The sequence below is a fragment of the Spea bombifrons genome, chromosome 4 (genome assembly GCF_027358695.1).
Source record: "Spea bombifrons isolate aSpeBom1 chromosome 4, aSpeBom1.2.pri, whole genome shotgun sequence".
NCBI lineage: Eukaryota > Metazoa > Chordata > Amphibia > Anura > Pelobatidae > Spea > Spea bombifrons.
Genome location: NC_071090.1, coordinates 79,760,543 through 79,785,941, shown reverse-complemented (window position 1 = coordinate 79,785,941; position 25,399 = coordinate 79,760,543). Strand labels below are relative to the sequence as shown.

The following is a 25,399-nucleotide window of genomic DNA, read 5'->3' as shown; positions in this document are numbered from 1 at the left end:
GCTCAATGTAACCGCATACACGCTTACCGGCACTGAACTAGGGAGTTTAGTTAGAGCTTCACCTCATACCGCGAAGCTGCGGGATTTAAGGAAGGGGGCATTGAATTTGATATGCCTTAATGAAGCCAAAGGCTGCAACGACAGTACATTTATCAAGAATTTCTGACAGTATCGATCGCTGTCTGCCACAATAGATACCCCTGGAGAGCTGCTGATCCTGCAGCTGCTGTCTGTGACCGACCCCTTCTGCGAAGGACACTTCCACCAATCCCAATTAATAGTATCCTTACACTGGCGGTGGGACCAGCGCAGTCCCATGAGGGGACCAGCTCTGCGGTAACGAAACAGGAGAGTTAGAAGCACGCGAAACCGAGCCAGAACTGCGCCCTCGCATCCCAGCATATTCCAGGCGCGCACTCTACCCCTCCCCACCGCCGTATTCCTCCGCCCTCTTATTCGCCGGATCTATGTTCTCCAGAACAGGGTCTGCACAGTCCGTTCGGCGGAGGAGTTAACTGAAGTAAAGGAGTACCGGATCTCTTACTCTGCATGGCGGAGGAATACCTAGCTGGTAGCTAACGTGGTGCTGAGGCTCGACGAGCAAAAAAATGTCTGCCTGAGGGAGACCCACAAGTTCCTATCGGGTGAAATCCAAAACCTTTCCGAATAGTGAAAGAACGCAAAACCACTGAATTCTAGGGGACATTATTCTGTTTCAATCCGGTTGCAGGGGCCAACAGTCGTCAAGCACCGGGTAGGAAGGTAGACCGGGACCTAAATAAACTTCAACCCAATTGTTGGATGTTTAAACGGAAACAAGGTAAATGCCGGCTGCGTGTGCGGGGATGGAGCGGGGGGTCGGTTGGTCTGTGTGTGCACCCCTTTTCATGTGTGTTCTGTGCATGTGTTTCCAGCAAGGGGATGTGTGGACACCCCATACCGAGAGCAGCTCATCCAAAACTTGGGAACACCCCTTAAAGAACCCCGTCATACCTGAGGAGATTTCTGCCATCTCCTTTTATCTCGAGAGCCTTTGCTTTTTTAATGTGACTAGTTTTATTCAGCACCAGCAGCTCCCGGCTGTAATTAACCGGCTAGGGGGCTAGCTGTACAATGAGTTCACTGCCTCCTGGCATTGGAAGGGTTAAGCGTTGTACCCCCTTTGCCCCTTCCTTCTTATCGGGCTTTGTAGTTTTGCACAGGGAGAGTTAACTTGCCAGCTCTATTGTTGCAGACGATGGTGAGTCACTTCATGGTTTTTTTTTTTGTCTGAGTTGTCTTTTTTTTCATCTCTCAGTATTCTATTTTTCCCCTTTCTTCTACTTCCTTTCGCTGGTGTTCTGATCCCAGGAGTCACTTGTGCTCCCCATTTCCTCCATATGAGACGGGGCTGGTGATTGAAACTTCCCAGGCAGTTGTTACTTTTTAAGAGCTGTGCTTTATCCCTTTCCCTGCGCCCTCCCACCCTCTATCATAGAGTCAGATGGGCTGATCATGGTGGCAGTGTAGTGCAGGGGGGGTGTTGTGATGCAGATGGTAAGTGTGCTTTCTGCTGTGTCCTAGGAGCTGATCAGAGTGGTTGACGATGAATCCTCAGCAGCGGATGGCCGCTATAGGAACAGACAAGGAGTTGAGTGACCTGCTGGATTTCAGTGCGGTACGATATCCTTCGGGCTCTTCTTATGACTTCTTACACACGGTAAAGAGAGCACGCCAGGCAGGCAGCCTGAGGACTGGACACCTTCACTTTGATGTCATGTCTAGACTCCCAACTTGTAATCACTTTAAAGACTGCGGGGGTCAATTGGTTTACAAGTTGTAGACGTCTCATTGACCCCAAAAGCGCCAATCCAATTAAATTCGGTTTAAACCCGATTACGTCCCCTTATTTTACCTGATTTTTTTTTTTAGAAGTGTAGTAGTCAAATTGGTGACGGATTAGCCGTCAAGGCACAAGACCTATTTAGACAAATGGTTTAATCCTTGCATGCTGCCCTATATAAACTCTGTTTTGATTCTACCTGTTTATAACCTATATGTTTGTCACGTGAAAATGGAACTGTCTGTTTTTGGTGTCTTTTGCATATTCATTAAGCGTCTCTGTGGAGAGATGAAGCGTGTAGTATCTGTATTGTTGAGATGATCAGCTTTGCCATGAAATCCAATGCATTTTTTTTTTACCGTAACTGGAATCCTTTTGTTTCAGTAAATAAATAATATAGTTAAATCAATTTGCACTAACAGAGGGGGGTTGTTAAATAAGTTGGACGCTGCTGTGTATTGAGAAGTATAGTCTACCTAAAACAAAATGCTTTTTCTCTTTCCAGATGTTTTCCCCACCTGTTAATAGTGGGAAAACCAGACCGACGACACTAGGAAGCAGCCAATTCAGTGGATCTGGTAAGGACGGTCTTCACATTATACAATTAGGCACCGTATAGGAACATGTTGTATATCACAGAAGCGGCATTGTTTTTCTTTAAGATCACTTCTGAACTATAACATTTTGTTAATGGTATTAAGAAGTTTATGGTCTATCACAGTTAGCCCGGCCCTTTTTTTTTTTTTTGACATTTCTATTTTTGTTTTTAACACAAAAATGACATACTATCTATAGCTTGCTAATATATATATATATATATATATATCTATATATATATAGATATATATATATATATATCTATATATATGTATACTGCTATTCTTAAAGTGACACTATAGCAACAGTGGTAACATCTGCAGTGGGCTGGCACGCTTAAATTGCATATCCCAAGCCTGGTCTGAATGTCTCACATGGGGTGTGCGTTACCCATGGTTTTGCCTGCTTTTAATCCTATTTTTTCAGTTGCAGTTCCATTTGTTGTGAGGGTCTCTGGTATGATTAAAGTGTATTAGAAAAAATAATTAGTAATCTGAAAGTCTTTTGTGTGTCTGTTTCTTTATTTTTTAAACCCACATCTGTTGGCTGGAAGCCATTTCATTCCTCTGCGGGACGACATAAAGATACAGGTTTTTTTCACCCCTGAATGTGCTGGAATGAGTATGGATAGCATTTAAATTGGTTCCACATGTTTGGTTGCATGTAACCAGCCGAGCCAGATGTAGCACTCAAGACAGATTGTGTTATGACAGGAGGAAACCTTGTCTGAATGAATTTCAGCATAAACATCTAGATGGGATTTAGTTTCTTCTGACATTGGTAGTGTGCATCCAAGATCCATGTTTGATTCTTTAGGTTGAAGCAGGACCGATTTGGGTGCATTGCAGGCGGTTTGATTAATCAAGATACTTTTTAAAAAACTGTTTAATAACTCCTCTTGATTTTCATGTATAATTTGTCTCTCTGTCTTATTCTTGCTGTTGCGTAAAGATAAACCAATATTTTGTATTTGAATTGTTTTTGCTGTTCCTTTCTTGCATACTTGCTTTCTTTCTTGTGTCCTCTGAAGCTATGCACTAAACAATATGATCTAATACACTGTTTTAATACACTATAAACCATGTGTTACTTTAATCAGGATGCGGTTTAGATCTTATCATATTATTTTTGTAGAGCTTTAAATGAAATCACCTTATTATTTTTTGGTTTGCATCATTTCATACTTTCTTAAAATAATCATTCCCTGAACTTAATAATGATAGTAGATCAAATGTTTAATTTTATATGTACACACACACTTCAAATGAATATTAAAAACACATATATACACATAAACACACGCACGCGCACGCGCACGCGCACACACACACACACACATATACGTTTGACATTATATATATATATATATATATATATTGGCGAGCATTAACTCCACACTTGGAATTATTTCTTGTTTTGCATTTTAGAACGTGTTCTGTGTAATTATTGTCAAGAAGTGCACCGATGTGTGCATTGCGTGTAGTGTAACCTAAATGACATACTAGGGGCATTTTTTTTCTCAGAGCTAATTTGACAATAACATGATTGTCAATCATTTTCTTAGGTGTTTCCTCATTAAAATTCATGTAAGAATTCACACCTTCCAAAGGCATTTATTCTCACGATGTTTAAGATAGACTGCGGGAGGGAAGTGGCGTTACAATATGAGGATCTTTTTCCCAAACACTAATCTCAGAGCCCAGTTTCTTGGGCTTGCGTTTTTTTTAGCGTTTATAACCATCTTAAATTAAAGTGAATGTATTTTTTAAAATGAAAGGTCCTGGTTTCTTAGAATCTGTTTGGTATGTGGATTGAGAATGTTTCTGGACATTTATTGATTTTGGGTGGCTGTAATTCTGAGTCTTTATTGAGCATACTCTCTACAGATGCTGCTACAGAGGTGCTTTCTGTCATTGTAATCATTGGGTTAATATGTGAAATCAGACCCCTAAGATGATGAATTACCCTATTTAAAGATCAGCGAGGCTGATGGAGCATTATTGTAGTGCATTGTATAAAATCCCCTATGTTGCTGTACATGTGGAGTGGAGTCATGCTTATTGTATGTTGGGTACGGAGCAGCGTGTGAGCCTTTTTATTACATGGATATGGAAAACTTCTGAATGCTGTTTATTACATCTGTCTGTTGAGGACTAATCAGGCAAATTAGGTATGCTTACGGTGAGCGAGAAAAGTCGACACGTCCTTAGCCTTTTGTGAAATCAGTGCAGGATTGCTTTTACACAGCTCCATCTTCTCATTAGTATCTCTTTTTTTGACAAGCAATAAACTCACATTTGTTTAAATGGAACACTGAGAGTGTCAAATCTTCTCAAAATTGTAACTTCAATAGCTTAGAGAGAGCCAAGAGATCTTAACCAGTTTCTTTGAAATATTTTACTTAACAGCGCAATGCTTTTGTGTATGTTTAATGCTACTTAATGACAAAGGTAACATTGGTTATATGTGAGGCCCAACCAACATAATCGCTATTGACGTATTCATTTTGTTGTCACTAAGCATGTGCTCGATTGTCCTTTCCTAGTGCATGTTTCCGAATGCTTTTATGTGTTAAGCGTAAAATCCATTGGAAATGTACACCAGCGGCACCGTAAATGATACAGAAAGAAACCTACCGCTGAATGACGAGCCACAAGCACTTATTTGAACGCAATTACATTTTACTTGGTGTAATAATGAGCTGTATGAAATGTAATGTACACCCTTGTTTACGTTTTATGAAAATAAACCCGTATGTTTGAGGATTTTATTTCTTTTTTATTTAGCGTATAATAACTCGGATAGTGACTTCAGATGGTATAAAATGAGATATAAGGGTAATACCAGCACGACCTTTTTAATATAAGGTTTAGCACAATTTAAAGTCCAGCAAACTAAAGTGAAGTTTATAACATGGGCAGAATATTATTCATGGCCCCTTTTCCACAAGGTCTATGTGTGGACTCACAGCTTTAGCATGCATTTAGTATATAACTGCTGCAGGTTGATGGGTTTATCGTGTAGTGTATGGTGGCATAAAATCAAATATGATGATTTGGGCAAAATCTGGATTTGTCGAAGTGCACTGTGGATCCAGAAGTGTTGTGAATGAGGTGGATAGGCTTGTTTTTATTGTAAGTGGATTGGCAGAAATCCAGAGGGTTGGTACTTCTGCTTTACTCTCATTCAGAAGATCAGTGTTGGCATGCATGTCCCACCTGTTGTACCAATCACCCTTCTGAAGTATAGCCCTCTTCAATGGTTAAAAATATATATTGTCACTCAGACAAGTGCAAAGAAAGTCCATGGCCTTAGGTGGTACCAGAATTGAAATAGTAGACACATGGATAATGTAGAATTGTCTGCAGAAAAGAACCATCTAGCCTGCCCCCTTTTCCTGATTACAAACTCAAACCTTAATCAGTCCTCGGTCTTGTCTTAGAGTCAGGATAGCTTTATACCGATCTCATATATGGTTTTAAATTATTTCACTGTGTTTCACTGTATTGGGATCTACCACCCTCTCGGTAAAGTAAAACTTCCTTACATTACATCTAAGCTTGTGTCCCTTTAGTTTTATATCTCTTTTCACTCCTCCACACTATACATATTGAGGTCCCTTAGTCTTTCCAGGCAAATCATAATTGCAAACTCAAGTTAAAAATGCACCTTAAGTTAAATACCATTTCGCTTTTAAGACTTTGTGTGTGTGTGTATATGTATGTATGTGTATATATATATTTATATATATACTGTATTTGCTTGATTATAAGATGACCCCACAAAATCTGAATATTTAGTGAAAAAAAGAAAAAGCCTTAATATAAGACGATCCTATAGGAAAAAAGTTTTACCAGTAAATGTTAATTCATGTAAACTATTTTTTTTAATAAAAGCCATAAAAATATGTTTCCTTTTATTTGCCAACCTGCCCCCCCAGTTAAGCACATCTGCCCCCAGGCTTGCCACTCTGCCCCATAAATGCCTTTTAACCCTCTGTAGCCACTCTGCCTCCAGAAATGCATTTCATGGGACAGGGTGGCATATAAAGGGGTATAAGGCATTTTTGGAGGCAGAGTGGCATATCATGGGACACTCTGCCTCCAGAAAAGCCTTATGCCACCCATACAACACCCCCCAACTTACCAGTGCTTCTGACTCCCTGGTGTCTGGTGGGGGCAGCGGGTGTTCCGCCGGAACTTCTATGAGCACCGGATGGTCGTGTGACGCCGGTGCTGCGTCATAGTAGTGGGGGTTGTCTGTGCCCATCGAGCAGATGTTTGTTGGCTGTCAACTGCGGGGAATTCTCTCTGGCAGCCAGGGAAGGTATGTGCGATGCGCGTAGACAACCCCCGCTTCCGCTGGCATTTTCACCGGCGCTCGGTGATAGACGACCCGGTGTAAGTGCCGGCAGCAGCTGAGCAGACAGGAGGATCCAGATCTGGATATTAGTCTCATAGTCGGACCTCATTTGAGGTCTGATTAGAAAGATTACCTTGATTATAAGACAAGGGGTATTTTTCAGAGCATTTGCTCTGAGAAAAACCTTGTCTTTTAGTCAAGCAAATATGGTAATAGTTAAATAGTTAAACCTGAGGTGTCAGATAGTAAAGACACTCGTTCACCCAGGTTAGTGATTAAACCCAGATAAGAGCCAACTGAGAGTCCTTTCTTGAAACTTGGGGAAACTGTTATCTTTTGTAGCTCTCTTAAAGTGGTCGCTTAGTAAAATTCTACAAGTTGATTAAATTTGTTTCCCGGTGTATTTTGTGTTACGAGCCCAAGTGCATCGTTTGGTTTGATTTCCCTTTGAAGTGTTTGAAGAATAAATATCTGAGTTTCAGTGAGGGCGCACTTTCTTCCAGTTATATTGTAAACGGCACACAGATGTATCTAATATTTTGCTATATTTTGGGTTTTGCGTAAGGATCCTTTCAGGATTAGACAAAGCCAGAGAGCCATTTATCCTAGTTTATTTATCTGCATAAATACCGGTACTTTTTTTTGGGGGGGGGCAGTATTTACAGAATTTTCATCCTTGTAAGGGCAAATAATAATAATAATAGTAAAGAACAGTCTCAGACTTTTCTTGTTATTGTCTAAGAATAAGCACGCTACTTGATAGATAAATCTATATTTTTTGGAAGATAAATCCAGACAGGCTGGGTAGGTTTGCACTTGCTAATCAGAATAATCTTGTTCTTTTAAAATATGTAGCCGGTTCTTGTGATCTTTCATAAAAGTTCAAACACCTGCCTCGGGGCAATAGAAATCCGCCACAAACGCTTCTTTGTTTCTTTCAAGGAGCTTGAGGAAATAATTGTGTTTATTGCGGGGGGGGGGGTGGAATATGGCCGTTTTCGTAGAAATTTGCGGACCGGTTTCGTTTGATTATTCTCGTACTTCTAATGCTTGATTGGACGTGTAGAGATCTGACATTAGCTCTCGTCCAAGGCATCCCCTTCGATATAAACGCCGCGTCGCGTGTCTCTCTCCGCCATGCCGTCGGCTGCCATGCGTGATTTAGTAGAGATTCAGGGGACAGGTTTGCGTCTATTATGTGATTCGGGGTGAGATAATTGGTATTCTCTCTGAATCGATGCTTTGTATTGCTGGATCTGTGAAACAAAGCTGTGTTTGTAAACATAACGTGTAAAAGCATAAAGGGGGCACTTTCTGGTGAAGATGGTAACTGAATACTAAGGGAGAGAGGGGAAAAAGGAAACTTTTGTTTGCTAAATAGTTATAATGTGTCCTGGATGTCACTGGATCTCACTGGATGTCACTGGATAATTGTCTCATTTGTAGCGCTCTCTTCTGCACAGACTCCCCGAGTCACGTTCCACAAGACTGATTTCCTCTGAACTGTTTTGTTTGATTTTAAACAAATATGAAATAAACAAATAAGAATTTTTAGAACTCGAGCATGAAGTTTGTCTCGACAGAGTCTGAGGTGTCTTCCTGGCAGATCTTCATTACTGTTCTCCGCTCAGCCAGACAAACACATCTGTTGTTTTGTATCACAATACACCCAAAAGTCGCTGTTTATCCAGCAGATAAGGGATGATAAGACACACAAAGGTTTTATTTGCAAGTCAAAAACCTTGGCATGGAAACAGCTACTGTTTGAGACTCCGAGTGCATATGGGGCGCAGTTCATCAGGAAAGTATAACCTTCAGTAACGGCCATTAAAAACATAAATGCTGTGGTTGTGTAGGCAAAGGGGTTAATGTCTTTTTATTTGTTTGGTGCAATTTTGGGATTCACTTGGTATTCCTAGCACGTTTTACAGCTCCACTAATCCCCTGGATCGAGCATATCTTAAGTGCTTTAACAAAGGCATGGTTTGAAGGATCACATGCGCAGGGCAGGGGCAAAGGAACTACCGATCGCTGTAACACGGGATATTCTGAGTAATGTGTATTTGGAGCAATGCTGCTAGGCCCTTTCTCCTTTCAGTCATTTATTTTCGGTGTGTTGATGGCGCTGACAGAGGCAGTAGTGGGCTCTCTACCCAGTGCAGCTGCAAGGGGGGCACTGTGACTGTTTCCATGCACATTCACTCATCTACTCAACAGGTTTGTTTACTGAACCCATGATGTCAGAGGGCAGACACCGCGTATGTTACGGAGTACAATTTTCCACTCAAACGCTGCTCGGGTTTCATTTTTTTTTGCTCCGCTCTACTGGAAAAAGAACGGCGCAACTTGGTGGGAATGTGCAGGAGCTGACGGATGTGTAAAGAGACGCTTCTGATATGCTGATACCGTATAACAAGCAATGGCAGCTCTACACACATCTAGATTTCATGCAACATCATAAAGTTTGAGATTTTACCTTTTAAAATGTTGCTTGTTTTTACAAACAAGGTACTCTTTTGGGTTTATAGGTTGTTTGTTGCTTCAAGGTTATTCATAACAGCATTATTTTAAGTAGTGTAAATATATGTGTCCTTTGGTATATCGTCATGCAAGCACACTATTGCCGTAAACTTCACATTTAGACTTTTTTATCTACTGAATGGTTAAAATTGCTCTATTGAATTGAAAAAAAGCCTTAAGATTAGCCTGATGGTTTCCCAAAAGTGTGTTCTTTGCAGTTCTTATCTGAGAAAGACTTAATGGAAAGTTCAGAGATAATGTCCTTTAAAAAAATACACAATGCCAATAGACAGTTTAAGAGCAATAAAATATGCTGCGGAGGTGATCAATTCCCGTCTTCTTTCTTACTCATATTGGCCATATAACCGGACCTGCTGTCTCGCTTAGGTTTTTAATGCAGGTTAGAGGCAATGTAGTCATCCAGTCTGCAGTCATACAGTGTGTGTGTGTGTGTGTGTGTGTGTGTGTGTGTGTATATAATATATATGTCTAACACATCTGGTTATTTGTAGATTATACACTTAAAGCTAAACACTGCTTTGTAGTAGTACGTTTAGAGTATCTGCCTAACAGAACAAATAACCTATATTACATGATGTGTAGTGGAGACAAACTGAAAGGCAGAGACAAGATTAACGCGGCAATTGTCATACGTGTGAAGAATGCGTCTCCTCGCACTACGGTGTACTAGTACAAGGAGAAGATACTTTGTCGTAGAATTGGATTGCGTGCTCCATAGAGAGGTCCCATTGTTTACCCAATCATACATAGCGAGAGATGCTGACAGAGTTTGGTCAGTGAAAGAGGAGCCGTGGAAAGACCGAAGCTGCGCACAGGTATTTTGTCAGGAACTGTATTCCTTTCCCAATGCTGCTCGTTTTGTTGCTTATAGCGCTTGACAAACCTTAGTATCCCCCTAGCCATAGACTTGGCTCTTACCTCTCTGCGCTGTTTTATATTGCTCTCTATGGGAGTACCAGCAACATATCCAGCTGTGATACATGTGTCTATCTGGCTCCTAACTTCTACACCATCTAAACGATGGTTAACACCGCATACCCGTGCGCACACCCGCTGTATACCCGTGCGCACACCCGCTGTATACCCGTGCGCACACCCGCTGTATACCCGTGCGCACACCCGCTGTATACCCGTGCGCACACCCGCTGTATACCCGTGCGCACATTGACACACACCGACATAAACCAGCTACAAAAGCGGAAAAGGCAGGCAGTGAATGACTTGATTCGTTTGCACTCGCATGATTGACAGCAGGAGGCATCCCCCGGGTGAGAATTGCAGAAGACTGGAACAGCGATTCCCTAAAAAAACACCAAACTGTCGGGACTGCCGGTCTTAATGGAAATAGTATGATTGGTATACTGTGTTATGTAGATGTTATTGGGTAGTGTATGAATGTGTGTTCTGGCACTCGCTTACATGAACTCCCCCCAACAGACGGTCACGACTTCCGTGCGATGCCCTGTGCTTTCCGGCTCGTGCTCCAGGAAGGGCTTTTGTGCTGTAAACAGTGTTTAGAATTAGGGTTTTTTATGTAATAAATGTGATGCACTGAAGTTCATTCAAGGAAGGTTGTTCTTGAAGTTTTTAAAGAGGAATGAACCCAAAATATGAAGATAATTTGTAGCATATTACTTAAGGTGTTTCTATAAATCCGGCATTAATGTCTAATGTAATGCACAAATCACAGTCAGCAGAAAAGGAAAGTTTTTTTGTGTGTTTTTCCTTCCTCTTTCTGTCCCTTTTCTTGCCTGCCTGCTCATCTAACGACTAGATATAATCGCTACTTGGCTCCTCATCATCGTATGCTCGTATGAATCATGATTTAGGTGCTGTAACCATAAAGAGATCCTTTTGGCCTTCGCTCTCTGCAGCACATTGCAAGGTAAACCCTCTTCTGTTTAACCCTTTACGGGTGTAAGAACCTCAGCCTTTTTCTACTGTAGCGTCTAGTCGTCGTGTTTTATTCCAGCCGTTTTCCCCTTTCCTTGTAATGTCTTTCTGTGAAGTTTAGCAGAATTGAAACAATTTGGCCTTAAACCAGGCGAAGAAGCACAGTAGGAAGCAAATGCGCACCTCCTTCTCTCTCCCTCTCCCTCTCTCTCTCTCCCTCTCTCTCTCTCCCTCTCTGGCATAGTATAAGATGGGGATTCTGATAAGTGGATAGGTTTATTTCTTGTTACCTGCCGGCTGCATTAGCTCAGTCATGAGTTCACTACGTATGATCGGCTCCTTCCGTGAGTATTTTGGTATTACAGCGTGTGCCCCAGTGTAAGTTGCTGACTGCGTGAAAAAATCTTAAGTCAAAAAAGCAGCTCAGCTTAAACCCTGGTATTTATTGGAGCCCAGAAATAGAAATGTATCGGTAGGTGCGTAATCCTCTCAATGCACAGCTGTATATGTCTTTTGGGCCGTGTTAAAAAATAAATAAAAAAATAGCATGCGTGTGTTTCCTTGTCAGTGGTGAGACACGCGGGGCCGTTCTGTATTCTATGTCCAGCTGTACTGGAGCACGATGGACAAACGCGTTCCACACTAATGGCTCAACGTTTGATTTCCTGATCTAGTTTTTAAAGGGACACTCCGGGTATCATAGGCACTTTAAAGGACAGCCGCAGTGAGAAAGTAAAACTTTTAATGAAAGCATATAGGAAATACTGCAATTAAGCCTGCCGTATTTTAATGGTAAATGTGTATCCGTGACGATAGGCTTGGTGTTTGTAAAAGCTTGAGTGAGACGTGATTACTTTAAACAAAGCAAGAATTCAGGGCATACCGTTCAAAAAACACCTAGCTAAGGCCGGAGGTGCTGCTCAACCCTAAGGTTTGGTCACAACCTGCAAGTATGCACTACGCCAAAAATATACAACCTTAAATGCAGAAAAATACAGGTTCCCTGGCTGCTGACCAATAAGTGTGCAAAACAAAGCAGGAATTCAGGGCATTATTATATTACATTTATTTATAAAGCGCTGGCAGATTCCACAGCGCTGTTACAGTCAGTTGGACAAAACACACACAATAACAAATACAATAACACACACAATAACACACACAATAACAAACTGGTGCAAAGGAGAAGAGGGCCCTGCTCTTGCGAGCTTACAATCTAGTCGGTGGTTGAGGGGAGGTGACTGTTTGGATGGGAACGAGTTGGTCGAGTCAGGATGATCTGTAGAAGTTGTTGGTCAGCCAGATGGCTCTATTAGGATGTTGGCTGAGAGTTTTGGGAAGAAACGTTGTACGCGTCCCTGAACAGGTGGGTTTTCAGAGAGGTTTTGAAAGTTGCGTACAAAGCAGAAATTCTGAGGGGAAAAAAAAAAGTGAAATGTTTGCCTGGTCACAACTGTCACTCGTAATTCATAAACGCCCAGAGACAATATGTTCATTGGTTTATATGGATACAGATGTATCAGACCTTGACTTAAACTGTAATATGTTAATGATTAATAATGATGTGCTCGTCGTCTGAGGTCCTACTACAAACAAACAAGGTTATGTAGCTTCTTGAAAATTGGTACTGTTGAGACCCACTTTTTTCTGTTTTTATTTTTTTTAAGAAAGTTTCAGTCAGCAGATTTATTTTGAAACGCTCGCCGTTAAATCTTTTTATTTTGAGGTTCCATCGCTTGTTGTGGAACTGTTATTGCATCTGCGGCCTGTCTTCTGCTCTGTTAATGTCTTTGCTCGGAATGTTTGGCGGCGGCTGAAAGCTATGACTCTTTTCTGTCAGTGTGAGTGTTTTTGTGTATTTTAGCTATTATAGCGTAGAGTGTTAACAACTGTCTACTGAATTCCATTTAATAAGTAAATACTTTGCCTTCCAACAACCTTTAATTCCATTCTAGTTATATGTTGGTAACCAGTTGGGTATCTGAATAATATTTATTTTTTCCAGCTCACTAAACAGAATTGGGTTGGATAATGAATGTAGCGAAATGTTATTATGAAAAAAACATGAAAAATAAACGGCAAAATAGTGTTTTTCACTGTTTCTTGACTTGAAGATAGATAGTAATAGACAAAAATCTTTCATTTTGATAGTTTAGAATCATATTTATTTTTATCACCTGGTCCGACTAGCTGACACTCTTGGCTATTGTGAAGCCGAGCCAACTTACTTCGACTAACTTCCCTGCAGTTACAACAAAAGAAACATATAAAAAAATATATAATATATTTTAACAAAATTGCCAACCAAATTAGAATCGCTTAAAAAAAAAAAAATAGCAATGTCTTCGATATTAGCTTAATGTTCCTTCCTTTTACATTAAGACAATTTTTTCGTGAGAAACCCCATGTAGAGCTGGCGCGTCACTCACAAGCTGTGTGTGTTACCCAGCGGGCTACGCTGTCGGTGGCAGAACGTGCTGCTGCGGGGTTCCTAACCCTGCTTCGGGAATTGGCGTGTGTAACTGCGTGCATAGACGTATTCCTGATAGTGCTACCTGGTAGAATTCAGGGGCCGCTTTGTAATGTAAAATGTCTTTTTAATTTTAATTGTTTCTCTGCTTTTCAAAAAAGTGAAGCAGTTGCCCCCTCAATTATATACCAGCTGCCTCAACTATACTATTTATTTCACTTGTTAAACACTACAGTATGGCTTTTAAATGACATCTGTTTATCTACCTCAGAGGCGTTTGTGTATTTGAAGGGAAAAAAAATGTGACTTGAGTAGTGTAAGCGTTATCGGATTTTACATCAGGCGATGGGGCGTCATTAGTTTAATATCATGCATTTATAGCTTTCTCCTGAAAAAAAACAAAACACCCAGAAGTCAATCCGCGTGCTGCATGAAAGGCAGAAAAGTCACATGTTTTACATCCCTGTTTGAACTTCAGTAGGTGATCTGTTCTATATAAATAAATAGTTTATGCACAATGCATTTCTGTCCATTTAAAGAAACAACTTCCATGTGATATCCCATATGTTCATTTTCGATATTCTGTTCCAACATACTCCTTAGAGGAGCATACAATCCCAGAAAAGATGAATGCCTGTAAATACATGCACCCCCCTCCCTAAACAGCCAATCACTAACAGGGAAGCTCTCCCCTTTGAAGCCAATTTCATCTTCAACTCATTGATAAAAATGGAAAACCAGTTTTGTAGGAATATTTTCTCTCATTAAATGCTGATGTTGCAGTCATAAAGCTGATATGTGGTGATAATGAGTTTCTAATAAGGATCTCATAGCTGTTATTTACTGTGCATCACTTATAAGCTTTCGTCCTCTGGCATTCTGCCTTAAGTGAAATACGGGTGTAGAGGGCGGAGGTGACGTGTTCCAGGAGACTTGCCCCCCCTCCGGAAGCGTATGCAACTATATCTAACACTATATACTTTACAGTTCTCATTAGATATCACTATTGTATAACTTTGTGTAACGCAGGGCCTCGGTCGATCCTCAATATCCCATTGTCTGTTTATAACACATCTGAAATATCTTGTTAAAAGCTACAGCCCTCCTCTCACTACCATCTGAATGAATCACACCGAACTCGCTCGGCAACTGCTTTGTCCGTAGTGAAAAAACACATTGGTATTTATTAGGGCTGCAACAACTAATCGATAAAATCGATAATAATCGATAATGAAATTCGTTGGCAACGAATTTCATTATCGATTAGTTGAATCGATTATTATCGATTATAAAATGAGGGTTTTTTCAGAGCAAACGCTCTGAAAAATCCCCCTCATTATATAATCCGTTTAGTCTGACTCACCGTCTCACAGCAGCAGCTCCTACTTACTCCCCCTCCCTGTAATCACTGTGACAACTGGCCCCGCCCCTTCCTTCTCCAGGCCAGAACCACACGGCTGTGACACTCATCTAACTGTAAGTATATGTGTATATATATATATATATATATATATAAATATATATAAATATATATAATGTATACATATATATATATATATATATTTGGGCTACTGAAAGTTAGGGGAGGTGGGGGTTAATTTAGGGGCAGTTATGGTTAGTGGGGTGTTAAGGGTTAATTTAGGGGCAGTTATGTTAATAGGGTCTTTAGGGTTAATTTAGGAGCAGCTGTGGTTAATGGGGTGTTTGGGGTTAATTTGAGGCAGTTGTGGTTAATGGTGTGTTTAGGGTTAATTTAGGGGATGCTGTGGTTGATGGGGTCTTTAGGGTTAATTTAGGGGATGCTGTGGTTAAGGGGGTGTTAAGGGTTAATTTAGGGGCAGTTATGGTTAATGGGGAGTTTAGGGTTAATTTAGGGGAATCTAAATCCTGGGGGCAGTGAAGTGACATATCTGGGGGTATAAGGCATATACAGTATATAAGGCATATGTGGGGAGGGCAGTGTGGCATGTCTGGGGAGGACGGAGTGGTGTATCAGGGTGTATAAGGCATATCTGGGGGTAGAGTGGCATATCTGGGGGTAGAGAAGTGGCATGTCTGGGAGGCAGGGTGGCATGTCTGGGAGGCAGGGTGGCATGTCTGGGGAGGATGGAGTGGGGTATCAGGGGATATAAGGCGTATCAGGCACAGTGGCAAATGTGGGAGGCAGCGTGGAGTGGCAGATGTGGGAGGCATTGTGGAGTGGCAGATGTGGGAGGCAGCATGGCGTGGCATATGTGGGGAGGGCAGTGTGGCATGTCTGGGGAGGACGGAGTGGTGTATCAGGGTGTATAAGGCATATCTGGGGGTAGAGTGGCATATCTGGGGGTAGAGAAGTGGCATGTCTGGGAGGCAGGGTGGCATGTCTGGGGAGGATGGAGTGGGGTATCAGGGGATATAAGGCGTATCAGGCACAGTGGCAGATGTGGGAGGCAGCGTGGAGTGGCAGATGTGGGAGGCAGCGTGGCATATGTGGGAGGCTTTGTGGAGTGGCAGATGTGGGAGGCAGCATGGCGTGGCATATGTGGGGAGGGCAGGGTGGCATGTCTGGGGAGGATGGAGTGGTGTTTCAGGGGGTATAAGGCGTATCAGGCACAGTGGCATGTGGGGGGTAGAGTGGAGTGGCAGATGTGGGAGGCAGCGTGGCGTGGCAGATGTGGGAGGCAGCGTGGTGTGGTATATGTGGGAGGCAGCGTGGAGTGCTGTGGTAGGCAGCGTGGCATATGTGGGGGGGCAGCATGGCATGTCTGGGAGGCAGCGTAGCAAGCCTGGCCTCAAATGTGCATATATTGGGGGGCTGGTTGGGAAATAAAGACAAGAAATGTATTATCAAAGTTTTTTTATTCTGCTGTTTGTATTTAACATCATTTGTTTAGTAAATTATTTTAAATAAATGAAAAATTTACATTCATTTTTTTTTATCCGATTAATCGATTAATCGAAAAAATAATCGGCCAACTAATCGATTATTAAAATAATCGTTAGTTGCAGCCCTAGTATTTATGCCTTTTTTACTACCAGACAGAGGAGCAAAGCATTGCCCGTTACTTTGTGCTCATTGTCCGTGGTCGTGCGGCTGGCAGACTAGCATTGAATGTGAATCAGTCTTCGTACACTTCAGCCATGATCCGCAAAGCTGACGAGTCTACCTGTAACTTTTCTACATTACCGAGTTTGTCTTGATGTTATACGCAGTGTATCGACCACTGGAGCTGTATGGATGTAAAGGATGATCGTGTTTATTAGCGGATGTGTTGTTTGGCTTGCATAGCATGGATCTGCTACTCTGTTATCCTTTGTGTAATTTACAAGACTTAAGAACCTTGCAAAGAGAACTCCCCCGTGCCGAGCGCGTTTTCTATAATAAGGTAAATGGATATAGTTGAATTACAATTAGATAAACTTTGGGAACCTCCGATGTTTCCTTAAGATGAAAAGGTACATTTTCTGCTAAATCCAAAAGCCTTCCTTAAATCACATGATCTTTTTGTTTTTGTCAGCTCCAAAATGTGTCTACCGGGGATGTCTCAATTTCGGGCCCAGTCAGTCTAATCATGTCTCATTTCCTTCCTTTTTTTGTATTAAATGACTACACTGGACTTTTTTTTTCTAGAATCAGTTTATTTCTCCTTTTTAACCCCAGTACACTGGAAAGAGCATGCCAGGACAGGAGCCCAGGAGTCCTTATTTACTCCGATTTGCTCTGGTTTTTAAAGGGAATAAGTAAAATGCAGTTCATTTGCATAGTTAATTAAAATTAACCTTTGGCAGGAACCCCCCCTCCTTCTTTTTAGGGCCATCTCCACCACGATGCAAATTGGGATACCCTGGGCCCAAGCATTTTTGAAGGGCCCATACACAGCTGGTTCTTTCGCTACTGATTGTCTGGCTGACCCATATGTGTTTAGTGACAATGAAACATAGCTAAACTGAACAGATCTCCCCCTGCACCAAGTGGTTTATTCCATAAGCATTTCCAAAAGTGCTTCCGGTGACAAGATGTGTGAATAAAAAATGGCGGCTTTTAGCCTCTGCCTTTCATAGCTCCAAAAATTGCATTGCAAACTTGACATTCACTCGAGGCAGTTTTTTTGGGGAAAACTCCTTTAGGCTAGGTTTCCACTTGTTTTTTTTTTTGCTAAAAACGCCAATTCAGCCACACGGCGTTTTTTTAGTGAAAAAACGCTGCAGCCAGATGTTAGCTGTTCTTCAATAGGAAATCGCAAAATGCCATTTCCACTTGGCGTTTTTCTGTTTGGCGTTTTTTCAGTCCTCTTTGGCGTTTTTCTGCTTTTTTGGGCTCTGTGGCAGTTTTTCAAAATCGCAGCATGTTGACACTGGCGTTTTTTGCAAGGAAATCTTGGCGTTTTTCTCCAATAGAAGTCTATGGGAGAGAAAAAACGCCATGAAAAAGCCATGTGGGTTTATTGCCTTGGCGTTTTTTATGGCGTTTTTTCCACAGTTACAATGCAGAGGATGGACCCAGTATCTGTGTGTCCTGGACTGGTTCATATTGAATTTTACACCATTTGGAACAAACATGCCATTACAAACAAACATACCCGACGCATCAACTGGATCCTGCGTGCCAAAAGCAACAGCAAACAATTTGCACCATCATTTGGGGCCAATCTTCCCAGAGGAGCAGACATTCGAAATAAAGCATGCCTTACAAACCACAGAAAAGAGACAAAAGGGTCTACCAAGTAAATTATCCTAATCCCTTTTAGCTGGGTGAAACTTCTAACTTGTAAAGGCTGGAAAAACTGCCTAAGGTCAAAAAAGCAATTTCCACAGAAAGGCTAAAACGCCAGAAAAAACTCCAGAAAAAAACGCCAAAACGCAGGTAAATGCAGCGGCAGTTTTCTTGGCGTTTTTCCTGGCGTTTTTCATCAAGAAAAAAACGCCGGACAAAAACCCAAGTGGAAACCTAGCCTTAATGTCATGAGTTGCTTGTTTAAATTATTCACTTACCTGTCCTGAGGTCACCCGCTCTCCATTTCACCTTCTAATCCCTCCAAGATATTTTAGCGTGTATCGAAGTAGAGGAGTAAAAGTCATGCAGATCGGTCAAATATTGAGGCCTCGAGGTTTTCTTATCCTCAATGAGTAAAAAGCATTTGGAATTATCAGCATTGCGTATATCCTCGTAGAGACGGTGTTTGCATCAAATGATATGTAGACGTGTCCCTTTCAGGGACCGTGCTGTGTATTGTTCATACGGACATCTTCTTTTTCTCTTTTAGTGAATTTTGTCCCCTGCCTCCTGGCAGCTGTTCAGAACCCACCCTCTAGTATTTTAGTTATCTGTATAAAGTTTCTTTGGATTTCTTTTTCTGTATTTTGCACATAAAAGTGCTTTCCACTTACTCTGCTAGAAACATCATCCCAAGTGTCGTTCGCAATAATTCTTTAATTATGTAAGATTCTGATTGTCATGTGACACTAAAGCATTCACTGATTGGTTGTTGCCATAGAAACTGAAAGTGCTCTTTGAAATGTTTATGGGATGTATCCGTGTGAGCGTGAATATTGCGGGGGATTTCTTTGGAAAACCAGAAATAAATTTTATTTACTAGAAAGATTTGAATGCCTTTGTCGGATGGTTCATACATGACCGGATATTCCGTATTCAGAAGGGCTCCAGCTTAGTTTCTAGAGCAGAGCTTAAACTATGGCTGTAGTTGGAGCACAACTCTTATGTCTCTCAGCCAGCCTGGTGAACACCTGTTATATGCATGCAAAAACACAGGGGGCTGCTCACTGACATTAGACCTGTAAACAGGTTTTTTATGTTTCTGCTATTCTGCTCCCGCTTCATATTTACTGTACAGACAAAAGCTTTGGTAGTTCGAGGGCCGAAAACCTCTTTGCAGGAGTGTCGGGCTCCAGGTTATCTCTGTGTTCAGCGGCTGTCCGAGCGCGATAAGACTGGTTAGTGGGTGTCAGCCTGTCGGCAGTTACCACTTGTATGCTGGCTGTATGCTTCCCTATTTTTTGTTTTTGCCTTTCTATTCCTATTCTTGTTTTCTAATTGCTTTCCCAGACCATGCTTAATACTGGGCATGGCTTACGTCTCGGTGAACAAGTGTAATTAGAGCTCAGCTCGTAAATGAAAGGCTTCAGATGTAGCCAGAGGTAACGCGGTAAGCGCTGATCGTGCCGGATTCTTGCATCATCTGAAAAGTTGAACACCACATACTGAACAATAAAGCTCCCAGTACATGTAAAAATACATAGAATCCTAGCACCATGTATGCTGTCTTATCCGCTATAATTGTAACTATGAATACACATTATGGATATGTAGATCTACATGCGCGGTGTACAGCCATTACTATCCAAACATGCTTACATTGTACATGTTCACCTAAAATACATATCCATATTCATGCTGTTATAGAGGAGCTGTTCCTGATCAACGACTTGGTGGCCACAGGAGTTTATACACACAGCTTTACTTACTGTTCAGGGCAAACTCGGCCCTTTTTTCAGGTGTTGGCCTTTTATAGTTGTGAAAGTGAGACAAAAAAGTTAATGTTACCTTAACCAGGGCCTACATGTTATGGCATAAATCACGGCCATAGAGTAAAGGAAGGCGAGCTGTGAGGACGCCCAGTTCTGTGGTGTCTCTTCCCATTCGGATCTGGTGCCGGGCGTTCAGCAGTCTCACGTTGGCTCTTCCGCCGTGTGTAAGAGAGAGAGGACTTTGTGACCGGGCATCTGTGTCAGGGCATCGTAGCTGAGCGTTAGAAAGCACGGTTCGTGACACTTTGATGGGACATTTTCTGTATATATTTATAGCGAGGGGCATCTCTCTGTGCCGGATGTAGAAGATAAAATATTGTATATTTACATTGAACACATCTGGAAGAACCCACAGAGGGAACGAGCAGCATCCCCTCCGCTTACAAATTCTTCCTTGGATACCCTGGAGACCAAACCTGGGTTTGCTTGTATGGAAAAATATATAGGTGATGACAGATCCCATGAGCATGAATGCTTGGTGTGTTGTTTACTAAAAACAAAGGTGTGTTATAATCCACTTCCAAATGAAACCATACATTTCTTTCTTGGGGTCGTTGTACTTCAGTCGTGAATCCCAAAGGCGCTCTGCAGCGTAGATACGTAATGCTGTGTGTGATCTGTGAGTGTAAATAGTTGCACGGCCCCTGCTGCGGTCTTACGGCCTGTGTCTCGGAACATTTCTTGACTACCCAGCAAAACATACACCAGTTTTTTAAAATGTTGAGCACAATTTAGAATAAATGTGTATTCCAGGCCACTTCCCCGTTACGGCCTCTCTATTTATGATTTTCCAGAGCAAGTTATTTCCGTGCGACAGGCAGAGACTCGCATCCGCGGGATTATTTAGCGTCGCGCTCCGGTTGTACTGTAGGGTATGTTTAGCGAGGAAAGCGGTTTGCTCCCAGGCGGGGTATAAAGTGGAATTCTGGACTACAACCCTCGTCACCCTCAGCCAGAATGTTTATGTAAATGCGCCGTTTGTACCCATTTAATATTTTTTTTATAATTAACCCCTTCTTATCTATGCCTACCCTTAGATATTTGGTGTATTGTCACCTTCATGTGCAACTTACGTGTAAACACAACCTCATCTTTTGAAAAAGACAGTTGGGTTCTTTGTTTCTTTTGTTTCGTATAGAGTGAGAACAGCACACAACGTATAGAGTGAGAACAGCACACAACGTATAGAGTGAGAACAGCACACAACGTATAGAGTGAGAACAGCACACAACGTATAGAGTGAGAACAGCACACAACATACAAGGAGAATGGCACACAACGTATAGAGTGAGAACAGCACACAACGTATAGAGTGAGAACAGCACACAACATACAAGGAGAATGGCACACAACGTATAGAGTGAGAATAGCACACAATGTATAGAGTGAGAATGGCACACAATGTATACAGTGAGAAGGGCACACAATGTATAGAGTGAGAAGGGCACACAACGTACAAGGAGAATGGCACACAACGTATAGAGTGAGAAGGGCACACAATGTATAGAGTGAGAAGGGCACACAACGTATAGAGTGAGAAGGGCACACAACGTATAGCGTGAGAATAGCACACAACATATAATGAGAATGGCAAATGCACCCTCGCTCTCCTTTTGACAGGAGTTGCATGTAAATGAGCTTATTTTGGCAGCTATTGCAATAAAAACACAAACGGCATCCAGTCCCTTCCACACAGCAGAAATAATTGAGTTTTACTTTGAAACAATAGTGTCTTTCACCCGTCCGCGTCTGTATTTTGTGGTTTGTATAGTCTGTTGTGTTGCCCTTTCCCCCTAAATCGTGTTATTTCTATATAGGATGAATGACAGGACACACCGGTTACATCGCGTGCGCGTGGCAGATACTCGCGTTTCCCTGGGGTTTGTACAGTGACGATGGATATTCATGGTGTGAAATTATTGTTTCTTTAAAGAAAAAAAAGTGTATGTGTTGACACTGCTGCGTTGTCATGGTTTAGTGAATTGTAAACCGCTAATGTTTTAGTATTTTATTTTGAAGACGGTTCCTTCTGCCCAAACCCATAAATGTATCGCATCCGTTTGTAAAATCAGTATAGGAGAGTGCTTGATTGTTATATAGTTATGGGTTAATAATATAAACCCAAACAGACGACGATTTCATGAAATAACTGAGGCTTTTTTTGGTTGCAGCGTCTCGGTGCTTCAAGGTTCACGTTTGTTAATATGAAAATGTGATCCTCCGAGGACTAACCTTTTAATTACTGTAATAAACTCTCCAACCTCCTCCCACTTTTCTTGGGGCTTTATCAGTTCGCTTTGTCATCATCAGTTATTTATATATTGTGACTGCTGAGTGCGCAGATGTATAGAATATATATATATATATATATATATATATATATATATATATATATATATATATATATAATCACACTGTAATAACATGCTCCAGATATGGCATGAGAGGCACTCCATCGGGATTACGGCATTTCCTTCAGATAATATGAATCCCTCAAACAATACCCTGGGGAATTCTTGGTTTCCATATCTTCGGGGTGATCTCTGGAGACGGCACAATATACTCACGTGTGAAATTATCTTCTTGCAAACGGTCGGTTTTCCCTTTGGAGAACAGACCACCCGGCACGTAACCCGTCATTAGGTAGGAAAGGAAAAATGTGGGGTCTTTCTGAAATCAAAATGAAGGTATTGGAGTGGATTAAAATGACACAATGTCAATGTGGCGGTCGCAGTCTGAATAATAGTGATTAGAGATAAAGTGAGTGGGAGCTCGGAGTGGAAGAGGAGGGGATTCATCCATGTAGTCTCTTCAAATGAGACTGTTTGTAATTACAGCTATGTAGGATTTCACAGTTGATAAGAACAACTTATATTGACTGATATGCCCATTTTTCGTACCTATTGTAGTGACCAAAACCTTATCCCACCATTTTTAAAAGCAATTTATGAATTCAGGGTTGGATAGGTCCGGGAGCCGGTTAGCCATGTGACGTTTATTTCTCTGTGCTGCTTAATCTTAGTATAGTATTTGTTGTAGATTTATGTGAATGTCTGCCTTCCTGACTCTCCCCTAAAGTCACCGTGGATTTGGCCAGCCCTGCATTTATTGAAGAAGAGAATCCAAATAACAATGAAGAGCGTACTTGAAAAGTAATGACTCGGTTATTTCTATTACCGTAATAGTAAGGCTCTGCGTTTTGATTTAATGTGCATTAGCTGGCTGATGGGGGGCGTTTAGCGAGCTCTTTTTGCTCTGACGTAACATTGGAGAGGAGGGCCGTCGGAGAATGACAGGGTGTTCCTATAGCAACATTATATTTCTTTTTAAACCCGGTTTTATGTTCTAGGAAGACTTTTAGGAAACCGACGAAAATGCATATCCACTTGGTTTTCTCTCTTTACCTGACAGATCACGTGGACCACGTTACATTTCATGGACTATTAAGGTGGACCAACACCAGATGTACTAAAAATCTGGTATAAAATGAACATCGCAGCATTGATTTAAGGAGGGGGTGTACTGCAAAAACATTTACATTAGAGAAGTTATTTAAAAGGACCCGCTTCCACACCTGCACATGTACACCTTTATAATGTGAGCAGAAATCTCCACATGGACATCCTGCGTGTCTTTTGGCGAGGGGGAGATCCTTGCTCTGTGCAAATTTGAGGCATTCATTGAGCGTTAGAAAACCTGTGTGTGGCACGTATTTTGTGTTAACTTTACACAGTGAGCTAGGGCTCGCTACAGAGCGTTTCACGGAGAAATACTTTAGAAGGGAAGCTGTGTCAGACATTTTTAGACATGTATTCATTAACGTAACAGTCATCTGCCCCAGCTTTCTTTACTATCCATTTAACGTTCAAATAATTTCTCCCGCTATTTATCAGTAAATAACCCCTGTCCTTTTTTTAAAGTTTCCATTTAAAAGGAGAAACGCTGCTAGGATCGGGTTGAGCGCAGTCCCCTTTCTGTTCATTTCAACACATTGGTCCCTCATGAATTATGTGAGCTGCTATTTCTAATGAGGCTGTCAAGGCCGCTTCTATTGGGAAATAAGACAAAGCTGTTTTAAACACGCATTTAAGGCTGCATGCGTTACCTACTAAAATAGTTCAAGTGAGAAGCGTTACGGCAACCTTTGGTTTACCCCGACATGCGCAGCACATGGACCGCGAAGCGGCGCCGGCACCCGCGTGATTTGCTGCCTTTTCACTGACAGCATTACTTTTTGCTTTTGGTGTCTTTGGAAGCTACAGTAATACAGTTCCTTGGAATACATCGCTCTTGGAGAGTTTGGTGAATACGTTTGATGTACTCCTGTTATCAGTGAAATAATGTCATCGTTTTTATTAATAAAAAATAAATATTATTTTACACATGTTCATAAAGAGGCAATTTGTATTAATGGGGCGCTTTGTGTGTAGAGTTGCCTCAGACCACCTGCAATACTTCCATGAGCGAGCGTTTGAGCCGACTGACGTTGAGTGTAACGCACATGCGCGCTGGCCAAGCCGGGCTGCGGGGAAACGTATAGGGAGGTTTCCGATGACTCCCTCCATGTATTGGCACACCATCGTAAGCATGGAAGTGCATGTAAAGGCTGCGTTGTCCCTTTAACCATATCTTTCAATTCTGCATATACTTGCATTCGTGATCATTTATTTACTCGTCTGTAATGTTTGTTGCCTAGGCCTGCCTTATAATGTTACGCTGTCTAGCAGCCTTACAGTTAGACTTTTTACCTGCATGCAGCTACTTTTTAAACTCAGAAGGGTTTTTAGTTAATTATGTGGTACTTGGTAGGTGTTGGTGCGCGTGTGTGTATTTATATCTAGCTATCTATCTAGCTATGTAGCTATCTTATATAAACTACAAATGTAGGGCTTGTGCATAATTATTACGGATGTTACTGGAATTGAATGCACACATAGAGATTGTCTTTTGACTTATTCATGAATTGAAAATCGACATTCCTTCTTTATCTTCTTTACTACTGCAATTCCAAAGCATAAAACATATATAATATAATATTTTCGCCTGTCCTGTTTTATTTTTTGTTTTTGGGTCTTTTTTTTGTTAGCTCTGTAGGCTGAATGTTAGTGGAGGGAGTCACCTTCTTCAGGTAGAGATATCCCCCCAAAGAAATGCAAAATGCACAATGCTGTCCCGGTTACTGTTAATTT

General features: G+C 41.5%; 1 protein-coding gene across 7 annotated transcripts in view; it reads left to right on the top strand.

Annotated features, from left to right (window-relative positions):
* Positions 1 to 496: 496 nt before the first annotated feature.
* TCF12 (transcription factor 12) overlaps positions 497 to 25,399 on the top strand; it is a 101,398-nt gene continuing 76,495 nt past the window's right edge. For 2 of the 7 annotated variants that reach the window (XM_053464192.1, XM_053464191.1), the window contains exons 1-3: positions 497 to 820; positions 1,564 to 1,699; positions 2,328 to 2,400. In XM_053464192.1, coding sequence (XP_053320167.1) covers positions 1,586 to 1,699; positions 2,328 to 2,400 — 187 coding nt within the window. In that variant the 5' untranslated portion in view covers positions 497 to 820; positions 1,564 to 1,585. The remainder of the gene's footprint in view (positions 821 to 1,563; positions 1,700 to 2,327; positions 2,401 to 25,399) is intronic. The other 5 variants (XM_053464199.1, XM_053464193.1, XM_053464195.1 and 2 more) reach the window with 4 other exon arrangements.